The sequence below is a fragment of the Engystomops pustulosus genome, chromosome 10 (assembly GCF_040894005.1).
Source record: "Engystomops pustulosus chromosome 10, aEngPut4.maternal, whole genome shotgun sequence".
Lineage (NCBI taxonomy): Eukaryota > Metazoa > Chordata > Amphibia > Anura > Leptodactylidae > Engystomops > Engystomops pustulosus.
Genome location: NC_092420.1, coordinates 43,217,769 through 43,241,713, shown reverse-complemented (window position 1 = coordinate 43,241,713; position 23,945 = coordinate 43,217,769). Strand labels below are relative to the sequence as shown.

The 23,945-nt window shown below is 44.9% G+C and overlaps 1 protein-coding gene across 6 annotated transcripts in view; it reads left to right on the top strand.

The window, feature by feature from the left end:
- DDR2 (discoidin domain receptor tyrosine kinase 2) overlaps positions 1-23,945 on the top strand; it is a 440,458-nt gene that overhangs the window by 408,627 nt on the left and 7,886 nt on the right. For 5 of the 6 annotated variants that reach the window (XM_072128535.1, XM_072128532.1, XM_072128533.1 and 2 more), the window contains 2 exons: positions 3,463-3,654; positions 5,919-6,153. In XM_072128535.1, the coding sequence (XP_071984636.1) occupies positions 3,463-3,654; positions 5,919-6,153 (427 nt within the window). The remainder of the gene's footprint in view (positions 1-3,462; positions 3,655-5,918; positions 6,154-23,945) is intronic. The other variant, XR_011850418.1, reaches the window with a different exon arrangement.

Here is a 23,945-nt window from a genome sequence, read left to right as displayed (position 1 = left end):
CCAAATTTTGCTGGGAGGGGGAAGGAGGCTGAGGTGGAGGAGCTGGAGGAGTGCTGATTTCGGTGACATGGGTGGACTGCGTGGAAGACTGACTGGTGGACAAATGGCTAGAAGCATTGTTCGCAATCCACGACATCACCTCTTCGCACTGTTCTGGCCTCAACAGTGCTCTACCACGAGTCCCAGTAACTTGAGACATGATGAACCTAGGGAGTGTAGCTCTGCGGCGTTCCCCTGCTCCCTCATCAGCAGGTGGTGTCTCACCCCGCCCAGGACCACGGCCTCTGACCCCTGCAGTAGTTGGACGCCCACGTCCACACCCTCTACCCCTAGCCCTCGGGTTAAACATTTTCCAAATTAAAGTGTAAACTTTAAATTTTTTTTTTTGTGTTTATTTTTTTATTTATATTTTTTTAAACAAAACAATGCTATCCTATTGCTATGGCTAGTTTCTAACCTACACTGACAGCACACAACTGGATTTTGTCCTGTGCCTGATGACTTTGAGTTATAAAAAGAAATAAACGTAAAAAAAAATAAATCAGAAGACTGTGCCTAATTCAAATCAAACCCCTAATAAATTGTCCCACTTCTGTGTTTGAGGTGGATATGTGTGTCACTAAGAGCTAAACACAACGGTCGCAAGTCTCCCAGCAAATTCCTCACAATATGGTACTAGCTGTAATACTAGTGGCAGCAAGCCCAGCCACAAGCAAACCAAAAAAAGTAAAATATAACGCTATTGTAGGTCTAAATATGCCGTTGGGGTTCTCCTATGGCTATTTTCTAGCCTACACTGAAAGCACACTGCTTTGCCAGATTACTTTGAGTTATAAAAAAAAAATAAACGTAAAAAAAAATAAATCAGCAGACTGTGCCTAATTCAAATCAAACCCCTAATAAATTGTCCCACTTCGGTGTTTGAGGTGGATATGTGTGTCACTAAGAGCTAAACACAATGGTAGCAAGTCTCCCAGCAAATTCCTCACAATATGGTACTAGCTGCACTACTAGTGGCAGCAAGCCCTGCCACAAGCAAACCAAAAAAAGTAAAATATAACGCTATTGTAGGCCTAAGTAAGCCGTTGGGGTTCTCCTATGGCTATTTTCTAGCCTACACTGAAAGCACACTGCTTTGCTAGATTACTTTGAGTTATACAAAAAATATAAACGTAAAAAAAAAAAAATCAGCAGACTGTGCCTAATTCAAATCAAACCCTTAATAAATTGTCCCACTTCGGTGTTTGAGGTGGATATGTGTGTCACTAAGAGCTAAACACAATGGTAGCAAGTCTCCCTGCAAATTACTCACAATATGGTACTAGCTGCACTACTAATGGCAGCAAGCCCAGCCACAGGCAAACCAAAAAAAAGTAAAATAAAACGTTATTGTAGCCGTAAGAAGGGCTGTTGGGTTCTTGTAGAATCACTCCTGCCTAACACTATTCTAATTGAACACCCTAACGCTTTCCCTGACCAGCAGCAGCTCTCTCCCTAGCGGCATCCAGACAGAGAATGATCTGAGCAGCGCGGGCAGGGGCTAGTCTATTCCAGGGTCACCTGATCAGGCCAGCCAACCACTGCTATCGACGTGTAAGGGTGCCACGTCATGCTGGGTGGAGTGCAGAGTCTCCTGGCTTGTGATTGGCTCTGTTTCTGGCCGCCAAAAATCACAACGGCGAGAGATGCCATTTTCTCGAGCGGGCGAAGTATTCGTCCGAGCAACGAGCAGTTTCGAGTATGCTAATGCTCAAGCCTGGACGAGTATGTTCGCTCATCTCTAGTCAGCACACTGTATCTCACAGCACACAGGGATCATAATGGGGGTCATTTACTAAGGGCCCGATTCACGTTTTCCTGACGTGTTACCCGAATATTTCCGATTTGCGGCGATTTCCCCTGAATTGCCCCGGGATTTTGGCGTATGCGATCGGATTGTGGCGCATCGGCGCTGGCATGCACGCAACGGAAATCGGGGGGCGTGGCCAAACTAAAACCTGACGGATTCGGGAAAACCGCTGCATTTAAAAAAAAATGTGTCGCGGAGCTTGCACTTACCTAGGAATAGGCCGGTGAACTTGAGTGCATTCCGATGCTCTTCAGCGCAGCAGCACCACATGGTGGACGTCGGAGGAACTGCCTTAATGAATCCCGGCCGGACCCGAATCCACCGCAGAGAACGCGCCGCTTGATCGCGAATGGACCGGGTAAGTAAATCTGCCCCAATGTGTCTGCTTAGAGAGTGCCCGCCCACACTGACCATCACTGAATGATGATGATGAGCTAAAACAGCAATAAAACTGAGTAACATTGGGTTAAAAATTATCTTTGTTGTGTAAACATCATTAGGGGATTGAAATATGAGCAAACCACTTTAAAGTAGTGAGATAGGGAGATAGTTCAGAAAAGAAGATGGTTCCAGAGGTGGTTTAGGATGGTTGTGACCGTTGAATGTTTTTGAAAGATGGAACAATACCAGTGGATGTATTGAAATGGTAAAAAACTGGGTCAAGCCTTCAAGCAGTGAATTGTGAGCTTGGCAGCATGGAGGACAATTTCTCCTCAGTAATGGTAAAGAAGTTAGTGAATCGAGAGGGACATTATATGACTATGGGGATTGAAACTTTCTCTGATGCGGTCTATTTTTGAGACGGGAAATATTGGTTAACTCATCCCCCACATGGGGCTCCTTGGTTTTTCTTTTGATCCACAGAATTTAGACTTGAGCAACCCCTTTAATTTTTCTAGAAATGGTTCAACTTGAGACATTGGGGGACATTTACTTACCCGGCCGCTGGAGTTCCCTGAAAGTGTATTGTTCGACGATAATGCACTGTGCCGCGATTCACTAAGATTGTGCTCCCGATATCCTGAATGTAATGCTTCACCGCTCAGGTCCCCTGGAGTTCACCTTCTTCATCCTGGTGCATGTAAGTGTTAAATCCTGAACTCAATCAGTCGGATTGTCTGCCCCCCCCCCATTTTTGTTGCATTAAAGCCGGCGCAAAAACGCGTGATCGCGTGTGACACAAACCCCTGCTAAATACCTGTCACTGCCGTGCAATCCCCAAAAATGACGGAAAATCAGATGAAAGTGCGACCGCGAACCCTTAGTAAATAATAATAATAATATGTGACAGAAAAAATCTTACAAGTAAAAGATCTATTGCTATAATTTTCACTTACAATCTCAGGTCCTTTGCTCTTTCATTAGATACCAAGATATAAAAACAATTGTTGATGCCAGAAAAATGGGTGGTCACAAAAAAGTCATTCTTGGCCCTTGAAGCCACTGAATAAGCCACATATTGCTACTGTATTGAACACTATTTTATGCATGAGACGTAGTACATTTTTTGTAATTTTCTTTAGACAGTTTGTTTTTTGAGCAGATTTTCTTAGAAAAATAGTAATCAACTAGAGTATTCAATTAGCAGTAAGTTCTACTTCATTATTTTGCAGAAATGATTTCCTAAAGGAGATCAAGATAATGTCTCGGTTAAAGGATCCTAATATTATTCGTCTGCTGGCGGTGTGTATCGCAGAAGACCCATTGTGCATGATAACCGAGTATATGGAAAATGGAGATCTTAATCAGTTTCTTTCACGTCAACAAAAAGAAAAAGAGCCTCTCAGTGCTGCATCAAATATCAAGTAAGTTTCTGTTATAAGTAGTATATATTTTTTTGTGTTTTTTCAATTGCTTTTAACTGAGCCATCTTAACCCTGGGTTGTTTTACGAGCCCCAGGCTTTGGACTAGATACTGGGGGTTGTTGTCCTAATCAAAAGATCTCTAACACCCCAGGTAAGGTATAGACAGAGACAATGAGGGGAGGGCGGGCAGGTCGCTTTTGTCAGCATTTATTAAGAAATCATGTGTCCCATAGAAGTTTCTGGCAGGAGATCTAGACTTCATAATGGTCCCTAGAGAGGTTAAAGGGGAGCTCTAGTGGATGTGAAGAGGCCACAGACATCACTACTGGCAAATTTTACAAGTTCAGTCACCCTAGAAGACGTATGGAGGAGTAACCATATTCTGGAAAGGGAATATACACATTATTCCCATCCGTAAAACTCTTGGTACTTTTCCTATTGGTGCAACCTTTGATCCTGAAACTACAGCAGACCATACTCCTGTCTCAAACTGATGAACTGATAAAAATAAGCCTTTAGAAGATTGATATCCTTTGGCGATTCCCCTCCTTTCCTTATGAAGGATGAAGGTTTTTTTGAGCTATTAAAAGTGCTAGTGGTTGGAGTTCATGGATGCAAATGGAGTTCATGAAACAGATTCTATTTTTGAAAATCGGGAAATACAGTGCTCAGATAATTGACCACGCGATGACACGTGATAATCCCTCCATAGCTTGTAAGGAGGTTTGGGTCTTGGTCAAAGAAGACTTTCACATCTGGGCAAGTAGGATGGAGGACTTTTCATGCTCTCAAATGAAGCTTAAGTTGCACAAATCTGGGGATTAATTGGGTAAGTTTCTGTCCATTTTGGTGAAGGGTAGGAGGTGAAATATTGTTTTTGACATCTGTTAAAGACAGGCCAAGCACCCAGAACACTTTTTACATACCCGTGACATCCTTGTGGGTATACTATTTGGGAATCAGTCCTTATACAGTTTAATTTACCTCCCTCCATTTCAGAAAACTGCACAGGAACTGAATAGGTGACATGACCTATTTTTGTCTATACTAGGACTCTACCAGCTAGTAAAAGTTCTGAGAATTTCAAAATTGCTCTATGCTATTCAAACGCTACCAATACTCCTTAAAAATACAGATAGTGGGGGATATTTATCATACGCTGGCTCTCATGCACCGCTGCAAATTCGCAGCCCAATACATCAAGAGGTTTCTGCCTCTTGATGTATCGGGCTGCCAGCCACTTGGCGTAGAAAAAAACACAGCCGGCGACTTTTCACGTATGAAAAGTCGCCGGCAGCAGCAAGTGCGCAGGCGCGGGGACGGTAACGCCCAGCGCCGGCCCACTCCCGACCGCGCCCCCCCTTCACGCCCCACTGGCGTGAAGGTGGCGGATTGGGGAAAATAATCGCAAAAGCTAGCAATAAGTGGCGGTGCGCAGAGGTCCTGATAAATATCCCCCAGTATGTATATAAACATAATCATGTCGCATTTTCTGTGGTGAGGATCAGGATTCAGTAGTTGATGGCTTTTACCTTTTACCTGATATTAGATGTTACAATTTAGCCTGCCTCTTATGCCATTTGGCTGATTGGCTGAGTTCTCAAACAATCATTTAGACTTGCACCTTGAATCTGCATTCTGTCAGGCTTGGGACCTGAGAACATTACTATTTGTCAGATAAATAAACTACATGAGACGGTCCGGACTTCTGTGGTCTTTAGACAAACTACTGGAGCAAGGAAGACGATGATGTCAGGTGCCAATAATATCTTCAGTGATCAACCAGATGGAAAAACTTATCTCAAAATTCTAGGGCCGGAACATAAGAATTACAATGTCACCAATAAATTATTAAAGAAATGGAAGTGTTTCTTCCTCCACTACTTTAACCCAATGATATTAATTGGAACTCAAGAGAGCCATGTCCACATGGAATTAGGTAGAGAGAGTAAACTGGGGAGTTCCTCCAAGGTGATATATAGTTAGCTATTAAAGTACTGGCATCTTCCAAATATGACCCTTGTCCTTTTTTGCCTCATAAGTAGGTATCCCTCCACCATCTGTTAGAATGTGTTGTTTTCCATGATGTGTTGTTTTTCCTTTGCAAATATGAAAACCTGTGTCTTTTCTTGTTTGGGGAAAAGAAGAGGCCCACATGCCAACTGTTTGTAATGTTGAATACAAAAATTGAAAAAAAAAAAAGGTTTATAAAAATCTGTTTCAGCATAACACTAATGCAACCTACATAAAAAATGTTTTCTAGTTACTCAGACCTCAGGTATATGGCTGCACAGATTGCTTCTGGCATGAAATACCTCTCATCTCTTAATTTTGTCCATCGAGACCTAGCAACAAGGAACTGCCTTGTTGGTAAAAATTATACAATCAAAATAGCTGATTTTGGGATGAGTCGGAATCTGTACAGTGGGGATTACTACAGAATTCAAGGTCGGGCTGTACTTCCTATTAGATGGATGTCTTGGGAAAGCATTTTAATGGTAAGCTCTTTTTTAACTTTGGCTTTAAAGAGGTTGTCCAGGATTTACAAACAAGCTATATATGGCTTGGAGGGCTATTAAAACAATAAACATCTTATACTTGCCTCCTCCATAGCTCCTGTTCACCCACAACACCATATGACACTGCTTGCTTACAGTGCCTGCTACACCCTAAAACGAATGCTGTAGCAGGCATGAGGCTGTGGTCGGGATCTGTAAGCAGAGACCCAGCAGTCTGTAAGCAGAGACCCCAGCAGTGTCATACAGCGTAGCAGAAGACCAGCTCCCCCCCCCCCAAAGTCATATATAGCTTTTTTCAAATCCCATACAACCCAATTAAGTTTTGGCATTTTAAATTAAGGACTTGCTGAATCCACTAATGGCATTTGATCAAAACTGGGCTCAGTTTCTACATATATTTGATTAAAGTTTGCTAATACAAAACAAATCAAAAAACTTAAATAAAAATTTTCTCTGCATGTTTGCAATGATTTTTCCTTTTAAAATTTTCATATGTGGGCACTGAATGCCCAAAGGGAAGCTTAGTCAAAGTGTGGGGTTGTAGGAGCCGCTTCATGCTACTTTATCAAGTATAGGGCACAGTGCAGTGCAATGGTGTGATACAAGCCTGTGAGCTTGGTGCCACCCACACCAAAATGTACACCCTTATACACAGGGGTCTAACTAGGAGAGGCAGGGCCCCATAGCACGCTTCTAAATGGGGCCCCCTTCCCCCTTTAAAATATTAATATTACACTCATATACACACACACACACATACATTTATATACCTTTATACATAAACATACAGTTATTCACTCATACACACACACATTTATACACTCACACACATACTGGCACATAAAAAGCATATACATATAACATACACACACACATACATTGCCATGTACAGATAAACAACACATATATACACATACAGTATATACACACCATACACCATATACACATACAGCATATAAACATCACAGATACACACACCTATTCAGCATACATACATACATCACATATATGTTATACATACATATAATTTGAAGCATAACATGTATATAATGGTGCACATCCTCCATTCTTTAGTGTCCGGTCAGCTGGGTAACCCTAACACTGCGGCCCCCATAGTGGCTGCTATGGCTGCTAGCACTGTAGTTACGCCCCTGCTTATACTGTGATTTAATGTGTACTGAACAGAAGCCACATATTGAACAGGAGCAGTTGAGCCAAGCGCACAGTTTAGTATAGAAGGAGGAGCCACTCTCTGCAACACTGCTTAGTGTAGGACACACTGGAATAGGTTTAGTTGAGACCCCCAAACACAGATACCGCTTGTTACTACAAATATCAGACTGTACAGTCCTGTACAATGCTTGAATGTAGGCATTGACTATGAGTTTAGCAGGAGAAGTTCTTCACTATACTGGTTAGTGCGTGGCACAGCATCATTTTGTCTCTATCAAACTGTCAGTATTCCTAGCTCCAGCACAGCTCTTGTGTTGCGCTCGATAATGGGCAGATATTACATTCTTCAAACTCTACCTTTTTTTTTATTTGCACTTAAAGAATGAGCATTGTAGCAACATACCGCCACCAGTTCAGCCACACATCACGTTTTTAAAACTGGAAATAAAGCCTAAGTGTAAAGCCAGGGAATTGTGAATTAGAAAAACAGAATTTTTACAGCATTTTCTGCTATCTGCAAAGTGTTTTAGATCACTTCATTAAACTTATATCTTATCTCACAACCCCAAACACCTATTTTGTATCTTTAATTCCTTTCTACATCCTCCGGCACCCTCCCCAACCTCTCTCATTTCAGCTAAGGAATTTGCCTAACACTTAGACACTTAAAAAACCTACCAAGGAAATTGAATCCCAGTTCCTGTTGATTAACTTCTCTTCCCTTACTCCCAAGAAGGTTTCCTCTATGCTGTCAAGCTCACATCTCATTACTTGTGCACTTGACCCAATTCCATCATATATGATTCCCAACCGCACCACTGTTCTCATTCCAACCCTCATTCATCTCTTTAACCTTTCTGTATCCATGGGCATTGTTCCATCTTACTTTAAACATGCAACTGTCACACCCATCCTAAAGAAACAATTTCTGGACCCATCAACATCCTGAATTATCTGTTGTGATAAGTTGTATGATATGAATGTTGATGAAAAGTCAATCTACTTTATACCACTCAACCAGGTAATAATCCAGGACAGATAACATTGGTTTATTTTCCAGAAACAAATCCTACTTAATTGGATTTCAGGCCCAGAGACCCCCAGACATTGAAAATGGTGTTAATATATATATTGTCCTTTCAGCCCCACATAGCAATCAACCTTCATTACTCCCCCCTTCTTTTCTTTATCTCCCTTTTAACTACAATGTATAATGTCTTCTCCTCTGATACCACCTCCTTTGCATAATAAAATGATACAGCTCAAATGCCACCTGATCCCCTCCAAGAAATGCTGTCTTTCCCTGTTCCCATCTTCATCACACCTCATAAATAAGGTGTGGCCGAAGCAACAGATGTTACAGAAGTTGTAATAGAAGATTGTTCTATGGTAGATTAATGTATACAGAAATTGAAATAATATAAAATATATGCCTACACTATCTTACTTACCTTTTATCCAACTTTCTCCTTGACAAACTACAATTTGGTTTTCGAACCAATCACTCTACTGAGACTGCCCTGACCAGAATTTCTAATGATCTACTATCAGCCAATGCAAAACATCACAACTCTGTTCTTCTCCTCCTTGATCTGTCCTCTGCCTTGTACACTGTTGACCATTCTCTCCTGCTACAGAGACCATGTTCTATTGTTATCACTGGCCCTCTTGGATCTCCTCATGCTATTCCAACCGGACATTCAGTGTCTATCACTCTCACACCACCTCTCTACCTCGCCGGACTCTGTTGGCTTCCCTCAAGGTTTTGTACTGGGACACCTACTCTACACCCTCTATACCTCTGGTAGTCCTATGGCTTCCAATACCACTCCTATGCAGATGACACACACAGATCTATATTTATGATCCAGATATCTCCTCTTTCTAGCCAGAATTCCAGAGTGTTCAACAGTCATATCCGCCTGCTTTTTTTCCCGTTTTCTAAAACTTAACATGGACAAAACAAGACTGATTTTTCCTCCACCTAACACATCCCTGCCACCAGACCTAACCATCAAAATTCATGGCTCCACACTTCCCCCAATCTCTAAAGTTCCCTTACTTGGAGTCATCTTAGACTCTGCCTTATCCTTTAAGCCTCACATAGAGGCCCTTACTACAACCTGCCGCCTCCATCTCAAGAACATATCTCACACCCGAACCTTCCTCAATCCATAGTCTACAAAATTATCCCTTATCATCTGCCTCTTGGACTGCTGCAAAATTCTTCTCTGTGGTTTTCCAGCTAACTCTCTAACTCCCAATTCAATCCATCCTAAACTCTGCTGCCCGCCTAATCCATCTGTCTCCTCATTTCTTCTCTGCTTCTCCTCTCTGCTAGTCTCTCCACTGGTTATCCATTGCACAATGAATTAAATTTAAGATATTAACCATGGCTCACAAAGCCATCCACAACCTGTCCCCACCATCAGGGCCAGTTCTAGACAAAGTGGGGCCCTGGGCAAAACTAAAAGTGAGGTCCCAAAATAAAACTATTTTATTGCCAGTCACAGTCAGTAAGAGGCTCCCTTTAGTATGGTAAAACAATCTGTAATATGGGAGAATTTTATAGGAGATAGATAGATGATAAATCATCAGATTATAGGAGATAGATAACTAGACAGATAGATGATAGATATATAGACATGAGATAGATGATAAGCATCTTCACCCGGTAATTCAACCAAGGGGTATTAACCCTTTCACCGCCTGGCATTTCTGGATATTTTGTTGTGTTATTGACCAGAGCTTTTTTTCACAATTTTGACGTTTTAAAATAAAATCAAAATTACAGCAAAAAGAATGAAAGTAGACACTTGCACCATTTTCACAATTGCATTAAAGAGTTTAGGCAACTTCATGCAATTTTGATTCAAACTGAAACATTTTATAAAAAATACTTAAAATGTGACTTTGATGGCAAAAAATGTGCTCCAAACAGAAAATATTTACCTTCACATCTCCTAAATGTAATAGATGGACATGTGTAGAGTTCACAAATGTCCCGTATTGATGCGTTGAGAGTAAATAAAAAATGGTGCGGAGTCGAATGGATTGACGCGCTATATCCAGAGTAAGGTAATAGGAATTTTATTGGTATAATTTGATGACGCGTTTCAACACCGTAATGGTGTCTTCATCAGGTCAGAGACTGTGGTATTAGCATAAGATGAAACAAAACAAGACAAAACAAGAACATATAGAGTAAGTTAGTAAATTAGTAGTGGTTAAAAATGATTAGTTACTAGAGATGAGCGAAAACACTCGTCTGAGCTTGATGCTCGTTCGAGCATTAGCGTACTCGTAACTGCTCGTTGCTCGGACGAATACTTCGCCAGCTCGAGAAAATGGCATCTCCCGCCGTTTTGATTTTTGGCGGCCAGAAACAGAGCCAATCACAAGCCAGGAGACTCTGCACTCCACCCAGCATGACGTGGTACCGTTACACGTCAAAAGCAGTGGTTGGCTGGCCTGATCAGGTGACCCTGGAATAGACTAGCCCCTGCCCGCGTTGCTCGCATCATTCGCTGTCTGGATGCCGTTAGGGAGAGAGCTGCTGCTGCTGCAGGGATAGCGTTAGGCTGTTATATTAGCTTACTGTTAGGCAGGAGTGAGTCTACAAGAACCCAACATCCCTTGTTAGGGCTAGAATAGCGTTATATATATATTTTTTTTTTTTTGTTTGCTTGTGGCTGGCCTTGCTGGCACTAGTAGTGCAGCTAGTACCATAATTGTGCTGAATTTGCAGGGAGACTTGCGAACATTATATTTAGCTCTCAGTGACACACATATCCATCTCAAACACCTAAGTGGGACAATTTATTAGGGGTTTGATTGAATTAGGCACAGTCTGACAATTTATTTTTTTTTTTCAAAACTTAAAGTGACTTAAAATCCAGTTGTGTGCTGTCAGTGTAGGTTAGAAACTAGGCATTCTAGAACCCAACCGGCTTTCTTAGGGCTACAATAGCGTTATATATATGTTTTGTTGTTTTTCTTGTGGCTGGCCTTGCTGGCACTAGTAGTGCAGCTAGTACCATATTGTGACGAATTTGCAGGGAGACTTGCGAACCTTATATTTAGCTCTTAGTGACACACATATCCATCTCAAACACCTAAGTGGGACAATTTATTAGGGGTTTGATTGAATTAGGCACAGTCTGCTTTTTCTTTTTTTTTTTACTTTTCTTTTTTTTATAACTCAAAGTCATCAGGCACAGTACAAAATCCAGTTGTGTGCTGTCAGTGTAGACTAGAAACTAGCCATACGAGAACCCAACAGGCCTTCTTAGGGCTACAATAGCGTTATATATTTTATTTTTGGTTGATTTTCTTGTGGCTGGCCTTGCTGGCACTAGTAGTGCAGTTAGTACCATATTGTGACAAATTTGCAGGGAGTCTTGCGAACGTTCTGTTTAGCTCTTAGTGACACACATATCTATCTCAAACACGTAAGTGGGACTATTTATTAGGGGTTTGATTGAATTAGGCACAGTCTGCTTTTTCCTTTTTTTTTTACTTTTCTTTTTTTTATAACTCAAAGTCATCATGCACAGCACAAAATCCAGTTGTGTGCTGTCAGTGTAGGTTAGAAACTAGCCATACGAGAATCCAAGAGGCCTTTTTAGGGCTACAATAGCGTTATATATTTTATTTTTTTTTTATTTGCTTGTGGCTGGCCTTGCTGGCACTAGTAGTGCAGCTAGTACCATATTGTGACGAATTTGCAGGGAGTCTTGCGAACGTTCTGTTTAGCTCTTAGTGACACACATATCCATCTCAAACACCTAAGTGGGACAATTTATTAGGGGTTTGATTGAATTAAGCACAGTCTGCTTTTTCTTTTCTTTTTTTTTTCAAAACTAAAAGTCATCAGGCACAGCACAAAATCCTGTTGTGTGCTGTCAGTGTAGGTTAGAAACAAGCCATAGGATAGCATCATTTTGTTAAAAAAACAAAAACACAAAAAAACACAAAAAAAACACAAAAAAAATTTACAGTTTACACTTTAATTTTGAAAATGGTGAACCCGAGGACTAGGGGTAGAGGACGAGGGCGTGGGCGTCCAACTACTGCAGGGGTCAGAGGCCGTGGTCCTGGGCGGGTGAGACACCACCTGCTGATGAGGGAGCAGGGGGACGCCGTAGAGCTACACTCCCTAGGTTCATGTCTCAAGTTACTGGGACTCGTGGTAGAGTACTGTTGAGGCCAGAACAGTGCGAACATGTGATGTTGTGGATTGCGGACAATGCTTCTAGCCATTTGTCCATCAGTCAGTCTTCCATGCAGTCCACCCATGTCACCGAAATCAGCACTCCTCCAGCTCCGAGAACAGGTTGGAAGAGGCAGTGGTGGGGCCAGACGGAGAGGCAGGTCCAGAGCTGGTGCATCAGCAGCAAATGTTTCACGTAGTGAATCTCCCGTGGCGAGGGCGAGATTTTCGGAAGACTGGAGGTTCTTTAAAAAAACACCGGATGACCAACGGACTGTAATGTGCAACCTGTGCCACACCAGGATCAGCAGGGGTTCCACCACTACCAGCTTAACCACCACTAGTATGCGCAGGCATATGAATGCTAAACATCCCACTCAATGGAACCAAGGCCGTTCACCTCCGGTCAGGCACACCACTGCTCCTTCCCCTGTGTCACCTGCTGCCTCTGCTAGTCAGCCCCCTGCCCAGGATCCCGGCCCAAACACCTCCCGTGCGAAAACCACACCTTCGCCTCCACGATCCTCCACAGCATCCACCAATGTCTCCATGCGCAGCGATCAGCTCTCCATACCCCAGACGCTGGAGCACAAGAGGAAGTACAGTGCCACCCACCCACACGCCCAAGCCCTCAACATCCACATCTCCAAACTACTTAGCCTGGAGATGCTGCCCTATAGGCTGGTAGAGACCAAGGGCTTTCGCAACCTCATGGCGGCAGCCGCCCCTCGGTATTTGAGCCCCAGCCGCCACTACTTTTCCCGATGTGCCGTGCCAGCCCTGCACTAGAACGTGTCAGACAACGTCATCCGTGCCCTGACCAACGCCGTTTCTGACAAGGTCCACCTGACCACGGACACGTGGACGGGTGCTGCCGGGCAGGGCCACTATATATCGCTGACGACACACTGGGTTAACTTGGTGGAGGCTGGTACCGAGTCTGACCCTGGGGCTGGTCATATACTGCCGACACCGAGGATTGCGGGGCCTACCTCGGTCCAGGTCTCTCAGGCCTACTATGCCTCCGCCTCCTCCCACCCCTCCTCCACCTCCTCCTCCAAATTACCATCCGTGGGCATGGCGCCATCAGTCGGTAGCTCTAGGCACAGCAGCAGTGCCGTCACTAAGTGACATCAGGCGGTGCTCAAACTGCTGAGCCTAGGCGATAAAAGGCACACCGCCCAAGAGCTATTAAAGGGCATCACGACTGATCTGTGGCTGGCACCGCTGAAACCTGAAGCCAGGCATGGTTGTGTGTGACAACAGCTGTAACCAGGTGGCGGCTCTGCAACTTGGCAGACTGACACATGTGCCATGCCTGGCCCATGTGTTAAATCTCATAGTTCAGCGGTTCCTCAAGACATACCCCAATCTGTCTGATTTGCTCACGAAGGTGCGCCGCATCTGTGCGCATTTCAGGAAGTCCAGCACAGATGCTGCCACTCTCAGGGCAGGGCAGCGCCGACTCCAACTGCCTGCTCACCGACTGTTGTGCAAACGTACCCACGAGGTAGAATTCAACATTAACCATGTTATCCAGAGTTTACCAGCAGCGCAGAGCGATTGTAGACTGCCAGATGTCAACTTCCACCAGAACTGGTAGTCAGGTCAGTCAGCTTCCTCAAGTCTACAATGAGGAGTGGACGTGGATGTCTGATATCTGTCAGGTGCTGAGTAACTTTGAGGAGTCAACACAGATGGTCAGTGGCGATGCCGCCATCATCAGCCTCACCATCCCGCTGCTTGGCCTGTTGAAAAACTCTTTGGTCAGCATGAAGTCGGAAGCTTTGCGCTCGACACAAGAGACAGGGGAAGAAGATTCCCTTGTTGATAGACAAAGCACCCTCAGGTCTGTTTCTCAGCGCATATCGGAGGAGGTGGAGGAGAATGTTGGCGAGACAGAAGAGGGGAGCATTGCTCAGTCCTTCACTGTTCATCTTGTATGGGCAGAAGAAGAGGAGTTGAAGGAGTTGGAGGAGGAGGAAATGGACAGTCAGGCCAGTGAGGGGAGTGAATTCTTGCGCGTTTGGACTCTGGCGCATATGGCAGATTTCATGCTAGGCTGCCTATTCCGTGACCCTCACGTTCAAAGAATTTATTCCAGCACCGATTACTAGGTATTCACTCTCCTGGACCCACGGTACAAGCAAAATCTTTTCACTCTCATCCCTGGAGAGGAAAGGAGTGTGAGAATGAATGAATACCAGCAGGCCCCGGTGCACAAGCTGAAACAGTATTTCCCTTCTGACAGCGCTAGCGGCAGATGGCGTACTTCTGCGGGACAAGTAGCGAGGGAGAATAGGCGAGCAGGCAACTTGTCCAGCACTGGCAGGGGTACGCTTTACAAGGCCTTTGCCAGTTTTATGCCACCCCAGCAAGACACTGTCACCTGTCCCCAGTCTCGGCAGAGTAGGGCTGATCTTTACAGAAAGATGGTGAGGGAGTACGTAGCTGACCATACCATCGTCCTAAATGATCACACAGCTCCCTACAACTACTGGGTTTCAAAGCTGGACATGTGGCACAAACTGGCGCTGTACCCCTTGGAGGTTCTTGCCTGCCCTGTCGCTAGCGTGTTGTCTGAGCGGGTTTTCAGTGCAGCTACCGATAAGAGCACACGCCTGTCGACTGACAGCGCTGACAGGCTGACACTTATCAAGATGAATAAAGCCTGGATTTCTCAGGATTTCCATTCTCCACCAGGTGAAAGAAGCTCAACCTGAATAATGTATGCACTCCTCCTCCTCATTTTCCTCCTTTTCCTCCTCTTTGTACACTAAATCAGAGGAAACTGGCTTTTTTTTGCTCTATGTTTTTAATTTTTCTGGAGGGCCACCTACCTGGTCCTCTGTTTTAAACAATTTTTGGGAGTGCCACATACAGGTACTCTATGTATTTAATTTTTCTGGTGGGCTACCCACCCGGTCTTCTGGTTTGAAAACTTTTTTGGACTGCCACATACAGGCACTCAATCTATTAAATTTTTCTGGAGGACCACCTACCTGCTCCTCTGGTTTGAAAACTTTTTTGGACTGCCACATACAGGCACTATCCAAATTTAATTGTGTCCATAGCAGCCTCCACATGTCGTCTTTAGAGCTGTCTCCACACGTTGTCTCCATTGCTACATCCACACATCATCTCCTCAGCTGCCTCCCAAAGTCGTCCATATAGCTGCAACGATACATCGTCCCCTTAGCAAACGAGCTATGTCAGGCAGAATTTTGGGTTGTTTTCATGGCTTCCACATCAAACTTGTTAACTTTGTCGCCACCCTGCTGTGTTATCCACAAAATATACTGGCAAACTTTTATCATTTACCGATACTATTTCAGAGCTTCTTGTGCATCTGTTTACATTCCCCTCACCCACCATAACCAAGCCAATTACTTATAAGAACAGTACTACACTTGATTTTATCCAAAAGGTTCTTAGAAGTGCTGTTTGTAGCCCCCGCCTGCTTTGAAAATGATAATTTTTTCAAAGGAAACGCTTCTGGCCCCCAGGCCCATTTTGGGTGGGGAGGAGCCGAGAGACAGGGGCTTGGACAGGCGAAAGCTCGCCTGGCAGCGGACCGCCAACTCCATCCCAAGATTAGGCAGCCTCAGAGGCATCCATGCATACTACCCCTGCTGTTTTCTGTCCATTTCGCCTCCACGATCCTCCACAGCGTCCACCAATGTCTCCATGCGCAACTTTCAACTGTCTATACCCCAGACGCTGGAGCGCGAGAGGATATACAGTGTGGGGGTCATAATCGACAATTAACCAGTCCGGTCAGTCACCTCAAATTAGACAGAGCAAGTGTGCACATTTTCAAGAAAGAATCTGATATAAGGTTATTCAGTCTCAATCTCAAACAAGCTCGTAACACTCAGCACAACAAGACTAACTTTATTTCCGTGTTAGCAAACTTTATACAGAAGGGTAAAAAGGGTGAGGTTATGTGTCATGCAGCATCATAGTGGGCAAGGATTAAGCATATGTGTCTAGAATCCGATGTGCTCCGATTGGTCAGTTCCAGTATCTGGGCAGATAATGTCCTGGGCGTTGTCAAAACCTTAAGTTTAGATATGAGTGATGAAGCCTTCTTGGAATCGGACATGTTGATCTACTTCCAGGAATAGGGTGTTGGCTGTGTAGTATCAGTGGATGCCGGCGCCATCTTAAGTAACATATCTGAGCATTACTTTTGTATTTGCCAGCTATATAAAAGTATAAAAGTATAAAAATATAAAACTATAAGCTCATATATAAATATTCCCCTTCATGTATAAAACTTTAAAGCTCATGTATAGATATTCCCCTTCACAACCCCCCCTAAATACAAAATTTTTCCTCTAATGTACCTTTGAGGTTGTCCATGAGTGGGGATAGGTCGGGGTGGGGTTACTTCACAAACGTTCGGGCAAGGCCTGCCCTTTCAGCAAGACCTCACCTCCCGCTTGCACTACGCTAACTTACACTCATGGAGTCCTCCCATCTTTCCCTAAATTAGCTCCATGGATGATGGATTGGGCGATCGTGGTTTATTTTGGGGCATATTAACCCATAATGTGGTTAATCCTGAACCACGAGCTAAAGAACATCATGTATACAGAAAGGATATGTTTCCTCATGGTGAAGCCGGGTCTCTTCTGCAGTGGGAGGCGTGTGTCCAGGTGGTTTTCCCTTCAAGTTTAACTGCAGTGGGGGTGACAAGAATCACAGTGTATGGACCGTCAAACCTTGGGTCCAGGCAGTTCTTGCGGATGTACTTCTTTACGTATACTTTGTCACCTGGTTGGAAGTCATGAACCGTATCACCTGTGGATTCAGGAATAGAAGCAGAAACTGCAGAATGTGTGTTAGACAATTCTTGAGACAAACGGACAACAAAATTAACAACTTTATCCATCCCTTCAGCTAACTGTTGCTTCCTAACTTCTGACAACTTAGGGGGTGACCCAAACAGAATCTTATAGGGAGTGAGACCGTGTTTGGCTTTTGGGGTGTGTCTGACATGGTACAGGGCAATGGGCAAACGTTCTGGCCATTCCTTAGGGTTTTCTTGTGTCATCTTGAGCAGTTTGTTCTTCAAAGTCCCATTCATCCTTTCAACTTTCCCGGAACTTTGGGGATGATATGGCGTGTGGAGTCCTATGTTGGCTCCTAGCATCTGCCATAGTTCAGTGTAGATTCGACCTGTGAACACTGGTCCTTGGTCGCTCTCTATCACCTGAGGTACTCCAAATCCACAGGCAATTTCAGTAATCAGTTTCTTCTTGGCTGTAAGTTTGGCAGTCATGTTGGCAACTGGATAGGCCTCTGGCCACCCTGAGAACATGTCCACCGCTACTAAGGCATATTCATACCTTCCTGACTTGGGCAGCTGAATTTGGTCAACTTGGATCCTTTGGAAAGGGTAGTCTGACTTGGCCAGGTGCTGGTAGGATACTTTGGTCGTGGGAGCTGGGTTGCAAGTAGCACAAATGGAGCAGGCCTTTATGTAGGCATTTACAGCTGTAGATAATCCTGGAGCAAAATACATCTTCTTGGCATAGCCTAATGCTTGGTTCTTTCCTCTGTGTGTTACCCAGGCAACTAGGCAACAATGGCGGGGTACAACTTTCTAGGGAGACAGACAAGTCCTTGTATTGTCCAGAGTCCATTCTCATAAGCAGCACTCCATGCTTTCCATGCTTTATGTTCTTCTTCTGGGGCCATCTTTTGTTCCTCTTGTAGCTGAGCAAAGGTAGGAGAAATAATCTTCTCTTCTTCTTCTTTCTTCTTCTGGGCTCTAGTAGCCACCATGTAGGGGTAGGTCATCTCTTGTTTTTCCTTCGGGATCCTTTCCAGCCACTCAGATGACACATTCCCCATGGCAGCTTCTTTGGCTGTGCAGTCAGCCAGGTAGTTTCCTATGGCTGCTTTGGAGTTCACATTCCCATGAGCTTTTACCTTGATCACTGCCACCTTGGTAGGCAGTTGTAGAGCTTCCATCAGGCTCTTGATGAGATCCGCATGCTTCACTGGGGTACCTGCGGCTGTGATGAAGTCTCTGTTCTTCCAGATTATTCCAAAATCATGGACAATGCCATGGGCATACCTTGAGTCATTTCTGATGTTCACAGTCTTCCCTTTGGCCAAAGTACAGGCTTCCTTGAGGGCTATCAGTTCGGCTTCTTGAGCTGACATGGAGGCTGGTATGGCTTCCGCTTTCACCACCTGTGTTTCCGTGGTTACCGCATAACCTGTGTGGTACCTTCCAGACTGATCTGCAAACCTGGAGCCATCTGTCCAAAGTTCAAGGTCAGGATGGGGTAATTCCTGGGTAGTTACCCCTGGAGGCGTTGAAGTGTCATCAAGAAGAACTTGTAAGCAGTCATGAGGATCTTCAACTTCAGGAGCAACTTCTGGGTCACCTTCTTCCCCCCAGGAATGTGGAAGGAGAGTGGCTGGATTGATGACTGAACAACGTTTGAAGGTGATATGTGAAAGCAGAAGTAAAGAACACTGAAGTCTGAGGTGTCTCTGGTGGGCCAGATGTCTGGGTTGGGTCTGAGAAAGGACTGCCGCCAGATCATGAGAGGCTTGAATGATGAGGTCATGTCCCAGGATAATGTCAGCAGTCTTGTCTAGAAGTGCATGGGCAGCATGAACTGCTTTCAAAACAAGTAGGAGATGTTCTGGCCACAGGGTCCAGACGGCAAGAGTAGTATCCAATAGGACGTTGTCTCCCAGCATGCTGTTGCGCCAGGACACCAGTTGCATGTCCTTCACTTTCAGAAACAAACAGGTTGAAGGGCTGGGTATAGTCTGGAAGTCCCAGAGCAGGCGCTCTGGAAATGGCCATCTTCAATTGGTGGTGACAGTCTTGTAGATGTGGGAGGACCAGAGGTGAAGCACCTTGTGGTCCTCCTGACTTTAAACAGTCATACAAGGGTTGCATAAGCCTGGATGCATCCGGAATCCATTGTCTGCAGTAGGTGATGAGTCCCAAGAAAGACTGGAGTTGGTTAATGGCGGAAGGAAATGGTAACTTGGCAATGGCCGATTTCCTGTCTTCTGTGAGGTGTCTGGCCCCTTGAGAGACACAATGTCCAAGGAAAATGACCTTTGCATGACACCATTGAACTTTATCCTTAGAAACTTTGCAGTTGGCTGTAGAGAGGAATAGTAGGAGAGACAATGACTCTTGTTCCAGCAGTGGTTTGGAGTCAGCACAGAGGAGAAGATCATCCACATACTGTAGAAGAGTAACTTGAGAATGTTCAGCATTTCAGGGAGACAAGACAGTCTTCATAGCCTGAGTAAATTGGTTAGGGCTGTTCTGGGCACCTTGGGGGCACCTTGTCCAAGTGAGTTGGCTTCCACAGGAGGTGAAGGCAAACAGATAGCGGCAATCTGGGTGTAGAGGCCTTGTTCTTGAGCCATCTTCAGAGGATACTGAGGTATCCTCGGGGGCTGAGCCCCTTCTTTTAGATATACCATCAATGGAGGGACTGGTAGAAGTCCTACGTCGTCAGGTCCAGTAGACCAGAGTGAGGAGGGGAGTTGGGCTGAGACCCGGTCCGGGACTTCATAGAGGGGATCAGGTTGATGAATTTGCTGAAGTATCAGAGGGAGAGCTTTAAGTACACATCTGTCCATAGTTCCCTCTTCTGACCTGGGGTCACGTAATTCAAGCTGAAGACCTTGGGGGGTATAATTGATAGAAGCTCTGAGACATTGAAGAAGGTTTGCTCCTAGAAGCTTGACGGGGCAGGTATCTGACACCAGGAAGCAAGCCATGACATCAGGAAAGATCCAATGGGGACAGGAACAGTGAGGGGGGACTCAGCAGTGGTGCCAGTAATGCCAATAAAGGACAAGAAGTCATCAGACAGTTCCACAGTACTTGGGAGGTTAAGTGAGGAGATAACCGAGGTGGCCGCCCCTGTGTCCACTAGAAATCTTGTGGGGTGTACGTCCAATGGGAGGACAATGGATCCACAAGCTGTTTTGGGGTAAAGCTTTGAAGCGCTTGTAAAGCAGGGCACAGGTTGGCCTGAACTTCATAATTGGTAGGGAGATCCTGAATCCTGTGGTCTTGGTTCTTGGTACCTTTGGTCCAGGTACCTGGGTTCATCATGTGATCCTCTATAGTCATCAGGTCTGGGTCTATTCTGGGACCCTCTATAGTCATCAGATCTGGGTCTATTCTGGGACCCTCTAAAGTCATCACATCTAGGTCCACTTTGGCGCGGTCTGTAGTCATCTCAGGGGCGTTGACTGGGTCTGGACCTGCAGTCTCTTTTGACATGGCCTTGTCTTCCACAAATCCAGCAGGTAGGGCGATGTCTCTGGTTGTTGGATCCAAAGTGTCCTTGCTGTTGTGGTGTCTGCCACGGATGAGATGCATGGGGTACTGGTGGCTGAGGGTAGTAGTTGACAGGCATAGGTGGTCTGGGCTTGCTGATCCTGGTCGCCCTTTTTGTGAGCACGGGTGTCATACTTGACTGGAAACAGGCCTAGCGCCTGTGAGGGGTGGGATGAACTCTCTTCCGAAGCGTTTGGGCCTTGGTAGTAGGCCCCAGAAGAAGTGAGAAGCGGATACAGTGGCTGCACCGGGTCTCTGCAGGAGTACCAAGATGGCCACTGCCGGAAAAGGGGCATATTCTGGATTGCCAGATTTCTTTCCTCTGCCAGGTATTTGCCTGTGGCTGAGAAGCAGTGGCCTAGGAAGACCACTTTCTCCTGGCAGTACTGGAGCTTGTCTTTGGAAACTTTGCAACCCTTCTGGAACAGAAAACACATAAGGTCAATAAATGCATCCTGGCAAACCAAGGTCCTCCGCATACTGAAAAGGAGAACATCCAGTAAAGGGCTAGTCTGCAAGTCTACTCCCTGTAGGGCCGTGGGGTATTGGCTGAGTGAGTTTTACCCCCCTTGTGGGAGTCTACATCAGGTATACTGGAATACTGGACTGGTAAAGGCAAATAGTTACTGGCAATCTTCATATAGGGGCACAGAGAGAACATTTGCCAAATCAATAACAATGAATAATATGTCACTCTCAGGGACTGCTGCCAGTTTGGGCTAGGGACCACTGGGCTTCAGTACACTCATTGGCAGCTTAGAAGTCTTGGACCATCCTACATGCGTCCGGCTGTTCTTTCTGGGTCTTTTCCTTGACCGGAAATGGGTTAAAATCATCATTGGGCTAGCAGGGGAGTCACACGTCAGTTCTACAATAACAGGCACTAACTCTGTTTGGCCCACTTGGGTCGGTCGGTTGAGACTTCCGGAAATGTTGTCAGTGTCACTTTGCCGTGGTCTGTGAAACTGGTCTCTGTTTCCCTCTGGCTTTCAGTCACAATCTTATCAGTTCCTGTTTACACAAGTCTGGTAGAGATGTCTCCAGTCGTTAACACCTTTGGTAACAACCCATTACAAAACAGATGTACACTACATTCTCAGGTCATCATCCCATGTGTCCCAAAGCTGCAAACCGTTCCAATGGAACTCTTCCATTACCGTGTGCGTCCCCGCTTTATCTCATCCAGACATATAGGATTCTCTTAACTATCTATAAACTTCTGTCCAGACTCCAACATCTCAACAAAATCCAGGTACAATTATGTTGGTTTTTAATCAAAAACGAACAAAAGTCAGCCATAGGCTCTGTAATACAGTTGGGGGGCTTGTTCTTGCTTAGTCTGTTCCTCCTTCTGTAAACAACTTCAGCTTACTGTAGCGTCAAGGTCAGAACAAAACACACACTGATAACACAGCTCAGGCAGAGCCCTAGACTTTTGGAGAACTTCAGCGTCAAGGCCATGTACATGTCTTCACAAAACGCAGCTCCAACAGCCCCCAACCTTTTGTTAACCCCTTAAACGCCACAAAGCAGGTACCAGAGACATTGCAACACTTTTTATAGTAATTTTTCTCTAATTGTCGGGATTAAATAAATTTTAATAATCAGAGATGACCATACCCAAACAAACAGCGTTGCACATCCAAGAAGAATAATCCGAACAGAGAACTGAAATAAGATGAAATCATCTCAGCCGGCGTTTATCTCAGAAATCTGTTCAGGCCCTTCAATGGTGCTCCACTGTTACCCACAACCAGCCTTTATGGCTGCCAACATAGTAGAGTCATAGGCAATTAACTTTCAGGGACTTGAAGGGAATATAACTTAAAATGGCCGCCACTGAAAAATAAGATGGCCGCTACCGGAAGAGGGGCATACCCCACTTCCGCTGGATTTGGGGCTGTGTCTATGTGGGCGTGGAGCACAATACTGACGACAAATCTCCACCCCATCCGGGTTCTGAATTCCATATACGTCACATGTCCACCCTTCCGGACTTAAACCGACGCCATTATAGGGCGGTGGCGCGCCAAGAGGAATGGCGGCCATTTTAGATACATCTTTTTCATTACAATTTTTAACTCTTTGTGATTCACATTTTACATATCCGTAAATCATTTCTGCCCCTTCACTGCCACCTTCTCCTTTCACCTCCGACCAACCTTCATCCTTCAACTTCTTCGCTACCCTAAAGTGGGCTTGCGCTGACTCTAACAGCCCCTTGTCCTCTAAGGACCCTTTACTACCATCTAAGATGGTCTTCCACAGTGTGTGCTGTAATCTACCTGACTTTGGCTGTTCTACAAACTTGTACAAATCTTTTGCACACTTCACACACTTTTTACCTTCTCTCTGCTCCACTAACTGGGTTGCCGTCTGTGCTCCCGGGGGTGGGGGGCTGTGTTTCTTTTTTATGAGACGTAACATTCTGTCTACGTAATAGAGTACTATGTTGGCGTGGCCACTCGCTCAACACAGTGATCCCCGTTGAATCAAAATCCTTTCCACACGTGCGTCACGTTGTTACTCTGTCCTAACCAATATACAGGCTCACACGGTGGTCTGGTCCCCAACCAGAACAACGGTATCCACTACGGTACTCTATGCAGGTAACTCTCCTAATGAGAAGTTCCTACTTGACTACACCCACCCAGTTCACCTTGTTTCAGGTCCTGACACCCGTCATGGCGTATTTCTCTACTCTGATGGCCGATATCACTAGACATTACTTAGTTACGTCTCTAAATATTCTTTTCCTGATCAAAATACAACTTTAAATAACCAGACGGCAACGCACAAATTTACTTTCACTTTCCGGGCAGAAATTATCAGAGTGACTGACGGAGCTGGGGTGGTGTTTGAAAACGAAAATAAGTCGTCTTCCTTGTGTCACGGTTCTGAGCATGGTGCTCAGACAAAGAGAAATCACCACCACTCAGACAGTCACCCCGAACACCCGTAGGGTCCGGAGACTACTACCTCACGCCCTCGGATACACAGATAAGTACTGTATATATATTATATACATAGACTTACCGTGTTCCT